The sequence below is a fragment of the Homalodisca vitripennis genome, chromosome 5, assembly GCF_021130785.1.
Source record: "Homalodisca vitripennis isolate AUS2020 chromosome 5, UT_GWSS_2.1, whole genome shotgun sequence".
Lineage (NCBI taxonomy): Eukaryota > Metazoa > Arthropoda > Insecta > Hemiptera > Cicadellidae > Homalodisca > Homalodisca vitripennis.
In genome coordinates this window covers 5,433,143-5,455,044 of record NC_060211.1, presented here as the reverse complement: position 1 = coordinate 5,455,044, position 21,902 = coordinate 5,433,143, and the positions used below count along the sequence as shown (strand labels likewise).

The 21,902-nt window shown below is 33.2% G+C and overlaps 1 protein-coding gene across 2 annotated transcripts; it reads right to left on the bottom strand.

The window, feature by feature from the left end:
* Positions 1-337: 337 nt before the first annotated feature.
* Positions 338-20,701, bottom strand: LOC124361733 (zinc finger protein 37-like). 2 transcript variants are annotated; one of them, XM_046815685.1, is made up of 6 exons: positions 20,535-20,701; positions 6,853-6,972; positions 5,175-5,241; positions 3,538-3,624; positions 2,612-2,950; positions 338-1,087 (listed from the first exon to the last, which is right to left on the bottom strand). In XM_046815685.1, the coding sequence occupies exons 2-6, from the start codon at positions 6,951-6,953 to the stop codon at positions 476-478; spliced, it is 1,206 nt and encodes a 401-aa protein (XP_046671641.1). In that variant the 5' UTR covers positions 6,954-6,972; positions 20,535-20,701; the 3' UTR covers positions 338-475. The 2 variants fall into 2 exon arrangements, with proteins under 2 accessions (XP_046671641.1, XP_046671642.1); XM_046815686.1 differs by lacking the exon at positions 20,535-20,701 and adding an exon at positions 18,372-18,480.
* Between the last annotated feature and the right edge of the window lie 1,201 nt (positions 20,702-21,902).

Sequence of the window (21,902 nt, the reverse complement as noted above, 5' to 3'; positions counted from 1 at the left end):
AATAGTAAGAGCTGTTATTAAACAACTATCCAAATAATAAATAAAAATTGTTTTTTGTATTGAAATACCACATAATAGCCCACAGGTGAAAAACAAATACATATTTCTATTAACTAAAGATGTCATTAAAAAAAAAAAAAAACTGTTGGTGATAGAAAATTAAGAAAGGTACTTTTGATCAATAAACTTAAAAAAAAATTTTTTCTGATTGATCTATGTGAAGTTTAACACATTGACTTCCAACGGCACACTCTATTACGTTTGGCTGTGCGAAATAGTTGACTTGTGACTATGTCTGGGAATGAACTTTAAGTTGGATAAAATTAAACATATCATGCCAACTAAAGATATGATATTTATTTACAAATAATAAAGCTTCAATGTAATTAAAAATATATTATACGAGTAAAGTTTAATAAAACCAGATTTTGTACACGAGTGGCCCAAATATCAAAGTATTACTCTTATTCTAAAACTAAGCCACAACCTCCAGTTTGACTTTGGAGACTGGAATAAAATCACCACAATACTGTTTGAGGTGCAATAGCAAATGTCCTTTTTTGAAATACGATTTGTTACATTTGACACAGGAATACGGACGCTCCAGATTGTGCTCTTTGATATGATACGTCAGTTGAGATTTGAATATGAATGGCTTGTGACATATCTGACAGGTGAAGGGCCTATAACTGACGTGTTCATTGATTTTGTGTCGTGTCAGACGCCGCTTACTGTCGAAACTCTCCTGACAAATCGTACAGGAGTAAATATTGAGCTCGTGGACTCTGCTGTGTCTTTCCAACGACTGCTTGCACTTGAAACGTCGTGAACAGTTCAGACACCGATACGGCCTCTCTCCCGAGTGTGACTGGACGTGTTTGGCCAGATTGTATTTGCGGGCGAACCTCTTGCGACAGATGTCACATTGGAACGGTAGAGAGTCCATGTGTGTGACCATGTGCTGCACCAAACAGGCCTTCCGAGTGAAAGCCTTACTGCAACTGTGGCACTTGAATGGGCGTTCCCCCGTGTGTATGCGAGCGTGATCTCTCAGCTGGCAATGGTAGTGAAATGTATTCTTGCAATCCTGAAAGAAAAATGACATAAGTATCTAAATCTGTTTACAGGAATAGATTCGATAATTGATAAAGCTGTTAAATGATAAATAGCCATCCCATTTTACAACTCCCAACATTCTGGTTTTATAACTTCTGCATACAACACACTAGTACGCAACAACAACCAATATACAGATTAAGTGTACATGAGGGTCACACTAAAAGTTTTGATACACATGAATGGTTGCATTTTTGTGCTAGACTTACCAAACATTACGCGTGTAATCCCCTCCAGTGTCAATGCACTTTTGAAGTTGGAATTTCCACTTATTGAAAGTACCCAGTTACAATATTAATGAATCTCATCATCAATTACAGCTTCCGAAGAAAAGCAACGATTGTACATATGTTTCTTCAGATAGAAGAATAATCAGATGTTGCACATAGCAAGATTGGGTGTATAGGGGGGGGGGGAGGTGATCCATCTTATTTGTGCTATTTATGGTTAAAACTCAACAATTTTTGCAGCAATGTTAAAGTCCTAAAGAACTTCTGGCAAGCATGGAAACAATACCATTACCTTGCAAATATACCGCATTTTTCACATCTCAGACTTTACCTTTCGACTGTATTTTTAGATATTCATAATCATTGTTCAATGCAAAATTTGCTGTGACATCCCTTTGTCACTCCATCATTGTGTAGAACGGCTTGTCTACAAGCACCCATACACGATTCTCTCCTCTAATTGGAAAGTCATAAAATGACATGTACGTCTCACCACCAGTGACAATTTTTTAAATAATCCGATGACCATCATTACTAAGCAGTTAGATGGTCAGTTGGCTGATTCTCACATGCTCAGCTTTATTTACGTACATCTTCAAATCGTAAAGTACTCATAGAGAAACAATTTTTCTGACTCGTGCAAGATTATTAACACTACTAAAAATCCAATTCCTTGGGAACCTTTAATCATTAAATAAGTGCAGTGTCTGTGTGTTCTTGGATCATAGCAACAACTGATCAATGTTATCTTCAGTGACAGCGAAGTGTGAACCTCCCAAACGTTCATTGTCTTGAAGTGAATTATGGCTCCCTCAAAATTCCAAATACCACCTAAAACACTAGCACAGGATAATTCTTCAGATCCAAAGGCAATTTCGAAATTTTCAATTCCCAAAAAAATGGTATCCCAAAAACTACATGACTTTACAAGATAGATCTTTTTAAATAGACAACACAAGTATACTAAGCTAAGTAAGTAAGTAGAGTTGCTGCCTGGTACTGACTGGTGTGCGACAATTAGACAAGATTATTGCAGTATGCAATGTCTACCATTATCTCAACACTTTCAGAGTGACTCTCGTATTGCTGCAGATTTAAAAACAATCACTCCCCACATACTATGTAATGAGGCACCTTGAGCTGTCTAGTGTACTCATTTTTTTACACTCTCTACAATGTATGAAAATATCACAGTATAAACTTTATTTTGATAAGTAAAACTACAAGTATAAGCATTTTCATACACTTTAAATATTAAAACTTACCTCACATGAGAAAGGTTTTGTTGTTAGAGGATTATGTGTGCGTTGATGAGCGTTGTAATGAGAAGACCTTTGAAACACTTTAGGACATAAAGCACATTTGTACACTTTCAAAATCAGATCACTAGGCTTTTCATATTTTTTATGTCTTGGCTTTTTTGGAGCTAATTTTATTTTCTTCTCTGAATTCCTAGAACTTGGTTTCTGTTTACCGCTTTTCTTTGTTTTCGTTATTTTTATTTTGAGTTGTTTCTCCATTTCTGTTTCTGACGATGGCACTGATGATAAATCTTGTTCTGATACAATAGTGCAGATTTCTTTGTCTTCAGCTTTATCAGAATCCTATGAAGAAAAACAGATAGAATTTATAATTAATAAAAAGTTATATCACTACTTTATCATTAACACTTTAATTGTTTGTATAACAGCATATAACATGGACTCATCACTGAACAAGTCTTAATTTATACAAAAATTAGGCAAAAACTATAAAGATGTCCAATTAAGGGAACATCATTAAATTTTTAAGTCAAGTCAATGGCGAAACAGATATGGTTCCCATGCTTGCATTTCTACATACTGTTAAACATAAAATAAAACCCATTTTAGTTGTCTTTTGACAGAAGTAGGCTTCTCAGACCTGTGTAAGTATATAATTTTCTTCATCAGGAAACAAGGTAAAATCAACTAGGGAACAAAAAATACTAAGACCGGAGTAAATTACAATGGCTAAAAAAATATACTTTATGACAGATGTCCTTGATCATCATAACAATGCAAACACAACATTGGTGTCAGAAATTTAATTTACTCAAACCAAAAGTGCTAATACACGTGCAAATCCTACAAAATTGTGTGTGAAGCCGCAGGATAACTACTGATATTATATAGGCTATAAGAAAGAAAGTAAAAGAATGCCTAAGTTTTACCTGGATTTCAGACTTGATGGTAACATTTAACACTTCATGAACTGTAGGAGTTTGAGATTCAATTTCTAATTTAATTTCTTCTCGATTCTGAAAAATATAGATGTAAAATTAATATCTGAACAAAATGTATAACAGCTTACACAGACTAGATATGTTTTACAGACACTAGCTCTGGGGAAAGCTATGCCATGTTATTGTATAGGATGCTATGTTGATATGCATAACCATGTCATGTTCTAGGTATTTTTATTCATTACTGATTTTTGCAATCTATTTCACCAACATACATCCTGTACAATCACAGTAGTGGATGTTGTGATATTGAGTTGTCAAGATTACATAAATTAATAACAGATGTATTTATAGTTAATACATTTATAAATACACGGATATACTATAATACATGGTACTTTTCTGACAAAATTTACTGCCAAGAAAACTCAGATTGTTATTATTTAGGTAGGAAAAATACCATGACACTAAATAGGTAATGTTAAATTACAATATGTAGGCTATATGAAATAGCACACCAGATACAGGGAAGTATGTGGATAGCATAATAAAATAATATCAACTGTTCAGGGGTCCAACTCAGTTATTCAAACAACAAACTAATCAAAATCAGGTTTACATCAATAACTGGATATTCTTGGGTAATAAAGTCACCTTAAAATACAATCTAAGCTTGACAATTTGAATGTTAAAGTATAGGCTTATTAATTTGAATTATAAAGCTTTTGAGAGTAAACTAGATATGGAATTTTAATAATGACGAATATAATTTATTTATAACAAAAGCAATACTGATTTTGCAGTTTATTTTTTGAGGAAACTACATTTCTACAAATATGTTGATTACTGTACTAGAACTGTTCCCCATTAAAAATTGATTAACTCTTTGTGGATATATTAGATAAAACTGTGTTTGTAATATAGAAACAAAATGTATATATAAAATCTCCCGAAACACAAATTCAATTATTACTTTTAAGAGAAATTTATCTCATGCATTGACAACAGTATAGGCTTACGTAAAAGCCAGCCTGCCTTTTTATATAAAACAGTCAAAAAAATTATTTGTTGTAAATTTACTATCACAAACTAAGTTTTATGACAAAATTTATAAAAATGTGCTTTAATAAAATATTTTGTTAGTCCGAACATTTGACACTTTCCAAATTTTGCCTGTTCATAAAGGGCTAATACATGATACAGGTAACGTTTATACTACCAGAAACTTATCCTATTTTAGAAACATAAAGTTATTTGTAAAAATAGCAAAGGTGAAGTCATTGGGAGGGGGAAAAGTCCATCTCTCTATGAGCCATGCTTCCTCAGACTATTTGCAGGAGAAATTTATCGAACTTGCCCATTTGTCATTCCTTACCAAAATAATGTTTCATCACTTGTCACCATGTCGGATATCGGAGGTGCTGAATATCTCTGCTGGGGGGGGGGGGGTTATTGTATTACTGTAATATACAATTTATTTAATTTTGATTTAATGGATTGCACACTGAATCATAAGAAGAATTAAAACATCAGTACGTATAAAGAAAGTGTATTAAAACATGTTAGAATTTTTTTAAATAATGAAATAATTATTTATGAACTTTAGTAGTATTTATTTTACTCACTGATATATCTTCTCCATTATCAGCTGAATTAGATGGTAGATTAGAGTTGATGAGTGTAGTAGAATCACTGAAACATAATATGGTATATTATGATAATATTGATGCTAATTTGGTTAGCAAAGGCAAATACGAAGGAAACAATGTTTTATAACTTTAAATGAATATTTTAAGAGAAATACAACTTTTTCATAAAAATTACATAAAACATTTCCTAATTACTAATATTGGCTAAGCGTGTAGAAAACGTCTGCCATCAGTTCCTGATAAACAATTATATAACATTTTAACTTATCCCTAGAGGTGGCAATGTAAATTCTCTGTTGAGGCAGGGTGTGTTACGCCAACAGTTTATATCCTGTATTGTTACAGAGCATATCACCGAAACCAATGCTCTACACTTAAAATATTACATACCATTTTTTCATAAAAGAACACAGACAAATATTTAATACAGATTTATTTTGTTATAAGTTTATGACACACCATGAGCAATCATCATCATCATCATCATCGTTAGATGTTTCCGTTCTCACGGGTCGTCGTACACAGCCTCCTCCACTTTAGTCTATCGTTCCATGTCTCCTCTTCATCCACCTGTATTTTCTGTAGTCCCCTTCTCTCTATGTCTTTCCACACTTGGTCCTCCCATCTTCCTCCCGGTCTTCCTCTTGGTCTTCTTCCTCCTTCCTCCTTCTCCAGTGCTATTCTAGGCATTCTATTCTATTCTACCATGAGCAATAACAAATTTTAAAAACAAAATTTTATGTTTAAAAACAAAATTTTATGCTCGCATTCCGTTTTGTACTTGACTTACAAAGGCATAAAGAAACAATTCTGATATATATATATATATATATATATATATATATATATATATATATATATAGTTTATGATTTTAAAAATACACAATTACACTTTTATGTATATTTACAAAAATATTCAAAGGCACTTATTTTCAATTTGCAGGAGAATATAAAAAAACCGATTACATACATGGTGAGAATTTCATTTTCATACATACGAGGGGGTATCCAAAAGAAACCTGAAAAGCATTGCCGCGGGTGGAGCTTGTGTATAGCACAACTCATAGCCAGTTCAGTGCCGCCTGTATTGTCAGTCTGGCTTCTTCCATTCATCTGCAGTGATTGTTGTTGATGTGTTAGAGCTGTTTTGTTCTTGTTTAGTTTTTTCTAATGGCAAGTTTAAGTGAGCAACGTGCAGCTATGAATTTTGTTTTCTACTCAGTAAAAATGCTGTTGTAACTCTTTTAATGTTGAAAACAGCTTACCAAGATGACGCTATGGGAAAAACAAGAACACAAGTGGTTTGCTTGATTTAAAAATGGCGACATGTCAATTGATGACAACCCTCGTTCTCGACGCACATCAACTGCCCGAAATTCACAAAAATATTGAAAACATTTCCACAGATTGTGCTTACAGAACATCGATAGACAATTAATCAACCATCAGAGATTAGTGTGTTATCTTGGAGCTTGGTTCGGTGAATTTTAACAACAGATTAGGGAGTGAAAAGGGTTGCTGCCAAGTTTGTTCCTCGGGTTCTGACTGACAATAAAAAAGAACACACGCTCCACCCACGGCAATGCTATTCCGGTTTCTTTTGGGTGCCCCATCGTATCAATCTATCAGGCTTCTTGATACCATAATTACTTACTTGAAATCTATTGAAGGACATGTTTGAGAGGTAGCATGTGATGTTTCTTCAGTTTCTTCTTTCACAGCTTCTTTTACATCTTTTGTATTAAATTCAAACATATTAAATTGAATTATTAGCCTGAAATCATAAAAAATGTCACTAGACTACTAAGTGTTTATAAGATAAAATTTAACGGTATTCATAACATTTACGCCAAAAGTTAATATGGTAAAAATTACACATTTAAGTATATATTGAAGGTTTTAGATTTCAAAACGTATACAGTTTTAACACAAATGAAGTGGACAGAATTAAGAGTAATTTATATTTACCCACATTAGTTTATATTACTGAAAAAACCATATGATATAAAATGTTGATTTTATATAGAACTATACAATTTCTCAATAGATCCAGCTGTTCTATACTACACTAAAACACCTCCATGTCTGGTTTATGGAGTTTATACACAAATTTTAGATTATAATTTGTGCTGTGATTTAATTTTTCTTTAGTTACGCAGTAAACTAATTTAATTTTTTTCAAATATATGACAGTACGAATCACATAAGCTTTCTTAAAAAATATAATTTTTCATTGTATGAGTTTTTTATATTACAGTATGTTAAAATATCGAGAAACATTACAAACAAAGCTATTAGATCCAGAAAATGGGTGGTTTTTAATCACTTACTTTTTGTATCTTTGATACATTGTGTGAGTGACTGTTACCTATATTATCCCACATACTACAAGTTTTGGATTTAACAAATGACAGTAAGGGTGTTAACTTACCCAAGTAAGTTTTAAATATTGTGAAAGTAACAGGACTTTTTCAGACAACTGTCAGTTAATTGATACAAAATATCAGCAACACTACAAGAAGTTTAAAATACCGAGTGTGTACAAACTGTTTTTCCCTAGATCCAGACAAAAACCTCCTCAAAAACAGACCTGAATTGAAATTTGGCTCTTTAACTCTTCCACATTCATAACATAGTTCCAGTGGTTAATTTCAGTGGGAACGTAAGGAGAACGGCGTTCCCTTACCTCCCATGAGTGCCGGAACGCAAGGGGAACGCTTTTAAAACTACGAGTACAAGTTTAGTTTAAAAAATTGTAGGTAGGATCAATATTATGCTATGCTTTATTTGCGAGTGACTCGTAAGCAAATAGTAAGCGCCCGTACAAGCAGTTGTGAGCTGTGCTGTGATGAGTCTTGAGGAATCAGGCAGGAGGAAGGTGACGGGTGAGTCATCCTAGTTCGCGCATGCGCGGCTGCGCCTCTCAATAACAAAGCAATACCCACCCCACCCCCTTCCTTTCCCCCTCCATTCCTTCACCGCGCCACCGCCCCAGTGATCACAAGTGTGTTGACTAGTTGACTTGACCTTGGTGTGTTTGCGCGTTTAAGTTACAAGTTGCATCGATCCCATCACGCTTAAGTTCGTTTTTGAGGTGCAGGTCGTTGATTGTTGTTCGTGTTTATGCTTATTAGTGCTGGTGCAGCTAAATATTTTTCCTAATTGACTATGACTACCAGAAAAAATTGTTGATTTCTTTAAACCTAACCCTAAGAAACAAAAAGGTTATGCGAATAATGAGAACTGCAGTTCGGAAGCATTGACTACAACTTCAATTGTTGATCAAGATAAAAAAGAAGACGCAATCGGGATCAATGAGGATAATTGCGATTACCATTCCCTTCGACTTCCTCGTCGGTCAAAATAGTATCTAGGTTGGTGGGTTTGGGATCTGATGCAGACGAAGCTAAGGTTAGTTAATGAAAATAATGATTTTGTTAATAGGGGTGAACAGCCAGTTTGTTGGTCTGAAGAATAAATTGTTGAATTTTAAAGCTAAAAATCCATGGTTAATTGTGAACAGAGAAACTAGGTTGCAACGTTTGCCGTAGTGTGAGTACTCTAGGTGCAGAGAAAACGAAGGGCCTAAAGATTAGCGAAGAGTGGGTTTTAAAAACTGTTACCGCTTATGGAAACAATAAAAAAGACCAGCAATCCTCTCTTAAGAAAAAGATATTTTTACACCATGGGTCTCGAGCTCATTCTTTAGCTGAAAAAATACTCATTGAAGCTAAGAAAGATACAATGAAAAAAAGCTGTTGCTTCTATGCATAAAGAGCAGCAGATTGTAACTGAGCGCATTTTCCGCACAGCTTATAAGCAAGCTAAAACTAAATAGGCCATTTTTTGAGTTTGAAACTGAAAATTGGTCTTCAAATAATGAATGGCTTAGATATGGGGCGAATCCTACATTCAAATGTTGCTTGCTCCAATATAATTCATCATATTTCTGATGAAATGAAATCAGACTTGATAAATGGGCCGAATCAAGTCAGTCTCTAAATTTTCCCTGCTTTTGGATGAAGGCCACTTCAGTTTCAAACAAAAATGCTTTTGGTGGTTTATATCAGAACTGTTCTAAAGGGAATGCAAACCCCTATGACAGTGTTCTTAAACACTTTTTGAGCTAAATAGCACAACATCAGCTGGTATATTACAAGAACTTTTAAATCAGTTACAAGCATTAGGTCTAAGCTTTGAATTCATGAAAGACCATATGATTGCTCTAACTTGTGATGGTGCTTCAGTGCTACTAGGCAAGAAATCTGGCCTTGCTATACAGCTTACTGAAACGTTCCCCAACTTGTTCATTTGGCATTGTTTGAACCATCGTTTAGAGCTTGCTGTGCACGATTCCATAGAAGAAGTAGCTGAATCAATCATTTTAAGATATTCATGGATAAAATTAGAAACATGTTTAGTTGTTCACCGAAAAACAGCAGGGAGTTGGCAGAAGTTGCTAAAGGACTAGAGGAGCAAATGTTGAAAATCGGCCGTGTTTTTAGATACTCGTTGGGTAGCCTCCAGCTTAATGGCGGTGAAAGCAGTTTTGGACAGATTTTAAAGCTTTTGTACAATCATTTCATAAAATGATTGATTGAGTGATTGATTTTGTTTTTTTTTTCTATTTCATTGAAGCATCTGAAGACAAACAAAGGGACTTGAAGCAACGTTCAACTTACAAAAGGGCTTTGTAGTACATTATCTTCTACAACTTTTGTAAACAACCTGGCATTGATGTTCGATGCTCTAGAAGAGTTATCGGATTTGTCCTTACAGCTTCAAAAATCAAGCCTCAACCTTATCCAAGCCCACAATGATGTAACACTGTTAATCAAAAGTGTTTGAAATACCGAGTTGAAAACATGGGTAGACGTTCAGTGGAAGCTAAAATTGCTATTGACGATTTGATTGTTTCAAGATGTTAAACTTTGTGTAAGATCCAAGATACCCAGTATTCCAGAAAAACAGTTCTATCGGAGGCCTCGCTAACACTTGACTTCAAGGTTGCTATCATCATCTTCAAATGCGGCTGAACACTACACCAAAAATCATGAATGACATCAAAGTGATCCACCCCAAGTATTGGCCAAAAGACTTATCCATCACCTACGGAGAATGTGAGATCCAGCAAATCTGCGATAGATTTAAGATTAGCAGCTCTCAGGATATAATTAGAGACTTCAGACACTTCAAGCAGGGACTGAAACCTATGTTAAGTGGAAGAGAAAACCTACTATTCTAGAGCAACCGCCGTCGTTTAAGAAACTGATTTCCATCATAAATAGTATTGCAGTGTCTAGTGCTGAATGTGAACGTGGGTTTTCTGCAATGAATCTAATTATGTCTCCTCTTAGATCTTCACTCTACATTAGCACTGTTTGCGATTTATTGTGGATCAGGCTCTTAGGACCTCCTGTGGCTAGATACAATCCCGAGCGACACGTTCAAAAACCTGGGCTGGCGAAGGGACACCATTCTGCACTTTGACACCAAGTCAAAACAACGAGGGCAGAAAACTTACCATGAAGAAGACAGCATTGCATTGTGGGAACTTTTTTCCTAAATCTGTTTTTTAAATATCTTTTAGAATTTCAGAACATTAAGTTTTCATTAAAATAACTAGCCTATGCCTAACTTATAGTTGTGTTCTGAACTCAAGTTTCTGAGTTCTTTTTTGTACTTACAGTTAGTTTTGTGTATTGTTGTTTTGTTTTGTTTCTTTTGTAGTTTTCACTTTAAAATATTAACAAACAAACTAAAACTAAGTTTACCAACAGTCTTGGCATTGCCTTACAATATTATACTACAAATCCGTACATATTTGTTATAAAAACTAATAAGCAAATAAAATAATCAACCTTAACTTTTTAAAACTACACTAAATTTAAAAAAATGAAACCGTGTTTACTCCACTCTGTGTGTCATTTATTTTGTGTGTAATTAAACGCTTCCTTTTCCTTTCCAAGAAGTTGGTTTATTTTGAATGTATTAATATTGTTTTGTACCCATAAGGTATGCAATTTTTTTGTAAAATATGCAAAACTTGTAAAAAAGCTGTTATATTAACAAACATCCATTTACATATTAAATGTATTATTATTACTACTGTAATGTGTATAAATAAAAACTGTGAATAAGGCTCAATTTGTTTTTATTTTACCATTCATTAAAAAATTAATATTGGCGAGCTTCATTGATTCAAACAAAATGGTCAATGAAATCAAACCAAATATTTCTGGGAAATTTAAAGTAGGCAACAAGGTGTTAATGGAGTAGAGTAGAGTAGAGAGTAAACTCAATAATTTAAATTCATGTTTTTTTTATTTTCTTACATCCTAATCAAGCACCTTAAAGAAAATAAACAGCATTAAAATATCACTTGGTATTTTATAAAAATGAATGTATTATTATGTCTGGGTGGCCTAAAAACAAAGGTTTACAGTTATAATTTTCAAAAGTGTTCCTGGGTGAGGGCCCCCCTCCTTCCTGGGGTGTATTCTATACCCACCGGTCTGAGCTTCCCGCTTTAAGAGTTCCCACACCTAAAATTTTAGAAATTAAGCACTGGTTTTATGTGAATGTTGAGCTCAGCTCTGATTCACCTTCCGCTTAGTGTAGCATCTGAAATGTGACACTGTCACAGACTTTACTCCTGGAATCTGGAGACAAAAGTCTTCATCGGCTAATAACCGACCTAGTCAGTCGGTGACAAAGACGTTCACAATGAGTTCTTGCCAACATAATCAGCTCTAAATTGTTTTTGTGTTGCATAGTTTTGACATCAGACACACCTAGGCTACCAGAGAGCTCCGTCTGGATTATCCAGCTGCCATCCAGAGTCATCTAATCTACCCTTCCCACCGTAGCTGTATATCTATAGTTTTAAGCTAGACGTAGTACAGTTGAGAAAGATGAACACTTGATTGTTTTGTACAAGGTCACATGTGTTGTAGCGTTTTACTTCCTATTTAAACACGTAACATGCTATTCAGATATGCAAATATAAAATGCTTTTGTATGGGCATTCTTGTACTCAGCTTTCACAACAGACAACAAAACTACACAAGTCATTGTTCCCACTGTAAGTGATGTACCCCAGGCATGTGGACAGAGAAGTGGTGTAACTAGAGAAGGGATGAGGGGAACAGAAAACCTCCCAACAAATGTTGTATAACAGTCACTCAATTTTTTAAAATACAGTAGTCAAATGTTTACATTTTAATTAATCTTATCTAATTTAGTCAAATTTAGATTTTTTCATACCCCTGTATGACTACTTTTTATAACCGACGTGACTAGCCGACTACATTGAAACACTGACTAGACTAGTCGACAAGTTTATCTTGTCTTCACATAAAAAAGAAGTCTACTGTTGTCTATTGTGCTCTTACAGTTGGACACTATTTGGAACTAGCTTCAGCTGATAAATAAAAAAAACCCTCTCCTTTATTGTGAGAAATTTTAAAATGTAATCTCAGATATTTATTATTTGCAAAAATGTTTGCCAGCAATGTCAGTCCCTTCTGATAGACCTTTTTAATTGCCTGGGAAGCAGCAAATGATAGGAGTATACTTGTCCCAAAAAATGTTATAAAATATTATTTTTCTAATCTATATAATTATAACAAAGTTGTGTTAGTTATACCATTTATAATTCAAGAACGGCTGGACTGATTTTGATGATTTTTGTGTTTTTGGATTTGTTATTGTTGGGAAAAGGATAATAAGTATTAAAACATTGTAAAAGTTCACAGGGCTCGGCCCCACTGGCCTCTAAAGTTGTAAAAATTCCCATGAGAAATGCACTGCAGCAAACACATGTTATTAAGAGCCTGAAAAAATTTAATCAACTGTTCTTTGTAAACATTATAATGAGAAAACAAGAATATGTTACTTAATTTAAGTACTGTTTTAAATTTCCTACATTTGCAGCTTAAAAGCACAAGACTTTTAGAACCTCTTCTGTAATCACTGTTGAGCACAGAGTTTATCCAGATAATAACATTTGAGGTTTTAGTAAAAATACACTTTAACTGTAACTTTTCCAAATAATAAATGTGCAGTGCTTGGTCACAACTGTAATACAGGTATCAAAGACTAAATTAAAATCTTTCTTTGTCTACAAATAAAAAGACTGTTATAAAACCCAACTTTTTCAGATGTAAGTTTCTCATAATTGCTTACGTACAACATGCTTGATCTGAGCAATGAATCAAACTCAACCACGGTATTGGAAATACAATTCATTAGATCCAGAAGACACATGCAAAGCATAAAATAAAAACCATTTGTAATTTCGGTTAACATAAGAAGTTCTGCATGAAAACTTACTTATATTCCTACTTACATTTCAATATTACATAGAGCCCCACCATTTATTACATTGTAATTACGTTAACTGAAAGCTAAGGACGTCAACTTTATGTTTCCTCTACACCGGCCTATAATTCAATTGTTGAAGCTATTCAATAAATAATCATAGAACATTGGAGAGAAATTCTAACTATTTCACAGGTAACTAATTTTATACTTTCCTAAAACTGCTCTTTAAATTTAAATCTTAAATGGATGATAAGGTTGGAATATTTCAGTGATTATCATTTATCTCAGGAGGGCAAAGATGACCTTCAAAAGAAATATGCCTACTACGTCCCAGTTTTTCAGTAGGGAATTGCGTGTAACTGCTAATATGAAATAAAAATAATATAATTCAAACTAAAGATGTAGTAGCCTACAGTAAAGTGAGTACAGAGGAATTTCGTAATTTAACATTATTGACAAATACCAGTACCATGTTATGAAACTTGAGCATTTTCTTTAAATGATTTAATTTATACTTTTTTATACGGTTTATAATCTTTGGTAGGTAAAAAAATAACGACTAAATTTATACTGAATTAAACTAGTTGATTAGTTTACGTTATACTGTTGTGGTATCTAAAGGTTTTCATTACAAGCAGATGAACAAATTTATATTTTTACTTTAATGTATAAATAATTAGTTGTCAGTCGACAACATTTAGTAGTTGTCAATGTTACAAATGTAAGCTCTAGCAAGAGCTACACTACACTAAAAACACAAAATAACTTATATTACTAACAACTAGTGGTTCAACTAAGACTAGTCAAATCAACCAACTAGTTGACTTTTTTGGCCACTAATTGAATTAACAGGTTATCGACTAGTCGGTTAGCCCAACACAAGGCTACAGGGGAAATGATTTAGATTACAATTATCTGTAGAAGTTTGGTGTAGCCTAGACTACTTCTCATTTAGATCTAAACTTCAATTCACTTTGGCAAACCGAACATGTTACTAATACATGGATTGTGATTCCTTTGGAATTTCAGGTATGATAGGTGAAGTGTTCAAATCATTCAAGTCGAATTAACAGACTTAAAATACAAATGAGGTCCAGAGCATTAGGTGCTCAGTTTTGGTCAAGTTGTTATGAATACGTTAAAAAACTGTGACATATATAATTCCAAGATGCCAAAGAACAACACATAAGTTATACTATACACAGAAACAACATGTATAACAATGGTGAAATGATGATACAGTTCTACTCAATGTTGATTGGAAATAAAGTATGGAACAGAAGGAGATCTTTGATATTGAGTAGTATATTCAAATATCAAATCAATTTCATGACTTTTGAACATACTGTTTGTAAAAAGAAGTTAAAAAAAATGAAAACTTCTTCTTATATATGTTAAAACTGTCTGTGCAATTACATATAATTTTTAAAATTTGTGCTTAGTGACTTAAAAAATACTTCCTCTAGTAATGAGGAAACAAATGAAATTCAGTTCTCGCAATGGAGAAAGTAGCTACATATTTAGTTTTCTTGTATGCCAATTACTATTCAGATATTTAATACTCTACTCTGGAAACTTCAAAATATTGTTTGATCTGAAAATAACTTAAATTTATCCTGATAGCTTTATTACTAACAAACAGACTGTTTTTTCAGATGTAACAAAAATTATGAGGGAACTGAACAGTGTCATACAAGTTCACTTATTTATAATACTATTGTTTCGGGCAGTTTGTCTCCTTAATATAAAAACCGGTTGTTTTATAGTTACTACGTCACATACATTTTATATTAGCTATTAGCTTTACAACAAGGGCATTTGTTTCTAAATATTTAGAGTTTAGTTTTCCTCCATAGAATTTTTAATTGTTGAGTAATTCTTTATATTATGAGTTCAACAGGTATATTTAACAGTTTAAAAAGACAAAACTAAATTACAATCCATTCTATGTTCTGAAACAAAACCTATCACAGACACTTCTGCATCATGTTAGTAGTGCAAGTGTTTATAGGATTATTCATACAAGAGTAATTATAATATTAATCTAATTCATCCTCAACCTATTTTTCAATTGAGTGAAATGTAAAGAAACCTGGCACAAATGACGTTCTCATTTCTCATTACATCTATATATCATACATCACACAGAATATATATGCCTAGTACCTTAGTTCTGGACTAGCTATAGAGCAAAACATCAAGAAAATGTAAATGCAGATCCGGCGTTGTCCCACCCCAGATGTGTACTGATGGTGCATTAGCACTTTCACTTGTGTCAGTAAAAAATAATGCAAACAAGAGATGACACTATTTAGGCTATTCTTAAAATAAACACATAGTCAAAACCATTTTATAAAATTGTTATAGAGTTATAGAAATTATTTTTTATAGGACTTTCCATCAAATACTAGTTATTTACCTCTGGATTAATAACCTAGTGGATAGACATTAATGAGAGGCCTACATTCATTGTTCGGCTGTTTTTATCAAATGAAGGATTTGATATTACAACTGATTTAACTTAACATATAGTTTCAACTTATTAATTATAACAATAACAATAAACAACAGTAGCTAAAGTGGCAATGAATATGAGGAGTGGAAAACCGATATACTGTCTAGCAAACCCCTTTTGTGATTCTTTGCCCTGCAGGGAAGTATCTTTCCTCCATTTCACAAAAGCGGTTGCTCACTGCTATCCAGGCAGCTATAAATAATATGGTGTATCTCTAATATGTACGTCTAAGCAAAAGTTGGTTTTGTTATTTTGTAATGTTGTTAAATCTGTTTTATTAAAAACTGTAATGTATTATTTTTTTAATGTATTACAATTCTTTTTGCTTACAATTATTATATAATATATTTGATAAAAACAATTGACTAGTTTAGGCCACTTTTTAATCGACAAAATGTTGTCGATCAAACGTTCCCTCACATAATCACTTCTTATAATATACTCCGGCAACGTATTGATTTGATTCATACATCATTGGATTCAGGAAGAAAAATACTAATGAAAACTAAAGTTTTATTCCTCTTTGTTATTATGTAGCAAGTTGTTTATTTTAAACATAAAGAAAACTTTGTCTGTTTGTTGTGAATGCCATCTTGCCGACATTGTTTACCTTTACTACTGTGCCGAGCCATGTATATTATAAGTTTTAGTATTTTATTTGTGTTTTATTAATTGTGTAGTGTGTTATTGGATATTGTAATAGTGCAAATCCTTAGCAAATAATCCTATGCAAATATCTTAGAATAAAGAAATATCTTTTTACTGATATATGTTTGATTGGCTAAAATTCATTTCACGTGGTTAGTTATTGTTCTTTACTCACTACACATTATTTCCGGCACTCTTCTACATCTGAAGTAACAATTTAGTTTTGGTAAATAGATAGTTTTCACAACCAAATATATATTTACCATCGTTTTTTTGCCATAAAACTATAAATTATGGTAAATACCATATATGTATTGCTTCTAATTTATATTTAAAAAAAATTTATTTAACTAAACCTTACGTGAAGCTCGAAAACAGCCCTACACTACAGGATGAAGTGATCGCCAGTTGTTAAAGTTAGTCTCCTCAGCCTAGTTCCTTTGGTACCTTTAATTTCCAAAGAGATTATCAATATAATTTTATTTATAAAAATTCCTTATCAAATAAATATAATATTATATACATTATTTTTGTCACAAATTTGTTGTTATATGTTTCCTCGATGTAAATGTCCCTTATTTTCAACCTTGAAAAATAAAAAAAAAAGGTACTTTGGGATTATACCGACCACACCAGTATGAAGAACACAAAAATAGAAATTTATAGAAACAAACATGATAGAACGAAAAAACAACTCTTCAATTACAAAATTACAAACTTACAAGCATTTCCAGGTATTGTGATCGGTATTGTTGTCGCTGTTATCTTATCTTTCTCGAGAATCCTGATTACGGCAGGCCCGCGCGGCATCACGTGATTTGCACGGTACATCATTGCCTTTCCATTACAATTCAATTTATATTTCTGATTAGCCCCTCTAGAATTTGATATTTTACTGATAGGTACTATCTCGAGGGATGTTTTTCTTTCGTCGACATCAGCGCGAGGCAGCACCGAAGGTGCTGCCGAAGCCCGCGCTGATGGCCGGAGGCACTCGCATTTTGGGTGGCGGAATGTGATCAAGAATAAAAACAAGTTTTGAGTGTTTTTTTAATAAAAAGTTTAGTTTGGTAAATGTTTGTTTTTGTTGAATTTTTGTGTTTGGAGAAATGTAGAGGTAAAACACGGAAGTACAACAAAGCGATGCACCAGCTGAACGGGCGGCGAGACTCTGCAATCACGTTATCTACTAGACGCTCGACTTTGACCTCTGTCTGAGGATGGGGAGGTGTTTGCGATAAGACAATTCCTGTTTTATATTGACGAAATATTGTTCTACGCTAATCTAGTAATCAGTAGAAACGAAATGTGAAATAACGATTCATGTCTGGGTGTGGTCGGTATAATCCCAAAGTACCAAAAAAAACAACTGAAATTTATACAAATCTACATTTAAGATATTACTAATTTAAATATTTTATGAAAATTCAATGTTTTTTAATATAATTTTTGTATCCCATGCCAGCTGATATTCCTAGAATTGAGAATTTATGAACGAATTACCAAATGTAGGTCTATTATTTATTTATTTTAATATTCAACTGATAGGCCTATACCGCCGGCCTTCAAACTCAGAAAATTAAATTACTTGATAAAATAAAAATTACGAACGCTGAGATATTCTAGACAAATGAGATGGAAGGTGTTAGCACTGCAACAAAACATTAGACAAATGATTTACTTACGCGTTCTTATTGTTATGTGTATGTATATCTTGTTTATTATTGTACACTAATGACAGTTTGTTAACCTTGACGCTTTGACACTTCTTTGTTGTCCTTTTTTATAGCGCAGTCTGCAGTGTTCAAATCATGCAACGTTGTCAGATTGAACACAAAGAGTACGAAAAACTGCAGAGGTAGTGTAATACTAACAAAAATTCGTTTGTCTGTCTAAATCCAGCTTGCTCCAAAAACTCCCTGCTTTTGTTATGAAGGTGATAGGAAATAATACCGCAGCTGGTAAAGATTCATTGTCAATTTAGACATACAAAAATTCATAGAGTATACACGTATAGATGTCCTCTCTAAAATACCCAAAATACGTATGTATTGGGTTGCTCGAATGAAAGTTAAAGGCATGGCGGAAGCAACGGCTTGGAAAAAGTATTTTCTAAGTAATAAACACTTCAGAACTAGCAGCTTGATGGATTGTTAGGAGAAGGTTTAATGAAGCTCTTCAACATCTAGGAAAGACAAGTTTGACTACCTTGATTAACGTAACTAATTTTGTAGACCATTTGTTGTCTGAAAGGAAGGAAGGACTGAAATGAGATAATAATGATTAAGAAGGCTCAACATGGAACCAAGACGAAATGTATTCAGATTCCGAGTAAATCAAAATGAAAAAAGTGTTGCTGTGCACATGAGAAGCATCACAAATGGAAAGAACAACACATTCCGGTTGTCTGGATACAGCTCACCAAAAACTTCTATACAGTGTACTGTTTGTAAAATTGATTTAACTAAAGAAATAAACTTTTTTAAATAGGCTACTCAATAACATATAAGGCATATTTCAACAACCCTCCTAATAAATCTGTAACTGAACCATTTTATCATGTAGAAATAAATGATGGGCCTAACACCTAACATAACGCATAAGCCTCGTTTACACAGTAGGTTGCAGCTATAAGATATTATTTTCAAATTTTTTGGTTTGTAACCAAGGGGTTGCCCTTTAAATGTTTGATACTTTTTTTATTTCAATGGCTAGTGCTATTCAAGATGTGGAGAGTTGAGGACGTAATTGTAGCTGCAAGTGCTTGTTATCTTTTTAGGTACCGGTACCCAAATAGCACCAAGAAGATACTGAGTAAATCAGTCAATACGAGCAGGAACCAATTATAGCGATAGTGCACTTTTACTATCTGAACAGGGTAAACATACAACGTCTGAACATATTAGTCCAAAATGAACAGAACCGAGGACATGTGGCAGTTAAATAACTTTTTGAGAATGGCAAGAAGTGGCTTTAAACATTTTATACTTCAAATAGAACCGAAAATTGCTAAGGCCGAACACAAATTGTCAATTAGCAAACAAAAATAAAAATAAATGTTAGAATTTTGCCGACTACACGAAATTTGGTTTCTTAAATCGTTACATAATTCAGTATTTACGAAAAATCAAAACATTTGTTTTTTAGAAGTTTCAGTACTAGAACGAAAAGGTTTTATACCAAAATTAAATATTTGTCCTTAGAACACAACCAAACTGGTGATTTTTGCCACACGCCTATCCATGTAAACAATGATACAATTCTTAAGCACGAGAGAAACTTTTTAAAAAGTACTGTACTGGGGCCTTAATTTTAGTACCGTAAAAACAATAACAAACTTTATGCTCGTTTAAAACCTTATGTTTAATCATTTAATCCTAGGAGATGTCTCATTTCCAGATTTAGTACGCAACCAAACGCTAATTTTAGTTTCGTTGAGGTTTTTTTATTGATTATTGGTTATTAACAAAGTTTAACTTGACAAGATAAAATCACCTTACTTTATAACATAGTCATATCTCATAAAGTTACGATAAGAAACAAGGGAGTAAAACTGCGTTAGATTTAACATAATCATATGCAAATGTTTTATTTATTGTAGCTTCAAACAAAAACAAAATTACTACTAACATGAGTACCAATTAGTAGGTGTAGACAGGCATCCTGTGGATAAAGAATCTGCCTCGTGTGTTTTATATATTAATTTATTAGTATATTTAATTTTGTTTGGTGTTCTTTTAAAATTAATTTAGTTTTTCTTGTGTTGACTGCACTAATTAGGTAAATGGTTGTATGATTATATCGAATTCGTTCTAAAGCAACAATACTAAAGTGAGATAAACACTTACTTCAAGAAGGCAAAAATCAAACAAAGTTCCCACTTGGCGAAGATATTACTTGTTCAATCAAAATCAAATTTTAAATTGAAAGGAGAGTGCTTGTATTCTGAGTTCGAGTTTTACTAAGTTACACCGAAAATCAAAATCTTCTCTTCCAAAATAATAAAAACCTTCACATTATCCACATACTGTTAAACATATGATTTAGCCCTGTATTCACAAGCATATGTTTTTGAATGTTTTGATTAATAATTTTGTTGATATAAATTATTTGTGTATTGTATTATATAGTATGTTTTTGATTGTATATTGATGTATTCATATGTGAAAAAAGGAATATTATACACAAATTGAACAATAACATATTAAAATAACATTGCATGTTATTAAAAGTGTGATGATTACAAAAAAACTACGTTTCTAGTTAAAATAAACTGTTTATGTGTACAAACGGCATATCATAAAGATGTGTGCTCTCCTGTACTTTTACACGATGGAAACCACCATCAAACAGTTGTAGTAGCCTACACCGAATAATGCACTTCTGCCACAAGAATGTTTTATTGAAATGAAATTATAGACCACTATAATAGTACCACTCGTAGTTACCGTCAATTCAACTGATAACCGTAGCTATGACGACTCATCTGAACAATACTCCTCACAATAAATTTAATCAAAAATAATTTTTGTAATGCAGTCTAAAAGCTTAGTAATCATATAAAAATGTTTACATATCAGTCCTGACCAGCTTCATAATCGGCTTGCCTGTTACCACATTAGAGCTCAATACCGAGCTTTGAATAATCGGATCGAGCTTTAAAGTGTTTGTACTTCCTTTCACTTGCGATCACAAAACGTAAAACATTCCTGAACGTATAAGCTTTCTAATAAGCCGCGTGCCGGGCTGAGGGAGGATGATAAGGGTGCAACTATTCCACTCGACTCACCAGCTCTGTCTCCTCTTGACCTCTTCCAAATTAACGGCTAATCTTCCAACATCATCAAATAAAATGTGGAGTGTTATTCACAACTTTCTCGCTGACAGGTAGCCTAAAGAGAAAACAACCCTCACATACTATTTCTTAGTAGTCACATTTGGCAAGAATTTAAACATGCGACAGTATCAGATTATTGTCAGTATCGTATCATTGTGTTGGCAATGTCTGATTCTCCATTTATTTCTCTAAAATCTATATTATTATATAAAATTCCTGTTTCAAAAATTTTACCGTGCTACGCCCCACTGTTGGATCTAAAGTCGTTGTTTAATATTAACAAGAATTCAGTACAGTAAGCTTAGTATTTGATATTCAGTACAAGACTCCTTGCTCTCTTTGAAATAGTTCAGGGGAAAATCAATGCTGGTGAGCTTAT

What these genes read in the sequence shown, in the direction of transcription:
- LOC124361733 (XM_046815685.1), bottom strand. Translation starts at nt 6,953, where the DNA reads ATGTTTGAATTTAATACAAAAGATGTAAAAGAAGCTGTGAAAGAAGAA. An exon ending in ATAATGGAGAAGATATATCA is followed by an intron (nt 3,625 to 5,174) that starts GTGAGTAAAATA and finishes TATATTTTTCAG; the next exon opens with AATCGAGAAGAAATTAAATT. An exon ending in CAAAACCTTTCTCATGTGAG is followed by an intron (nt 1,088 to 2,611) that starts GTAAGTTTTAAT and finishes TTTTTCTTTCAG; the next exon opens with GATTGCAAGAATACATTTCA.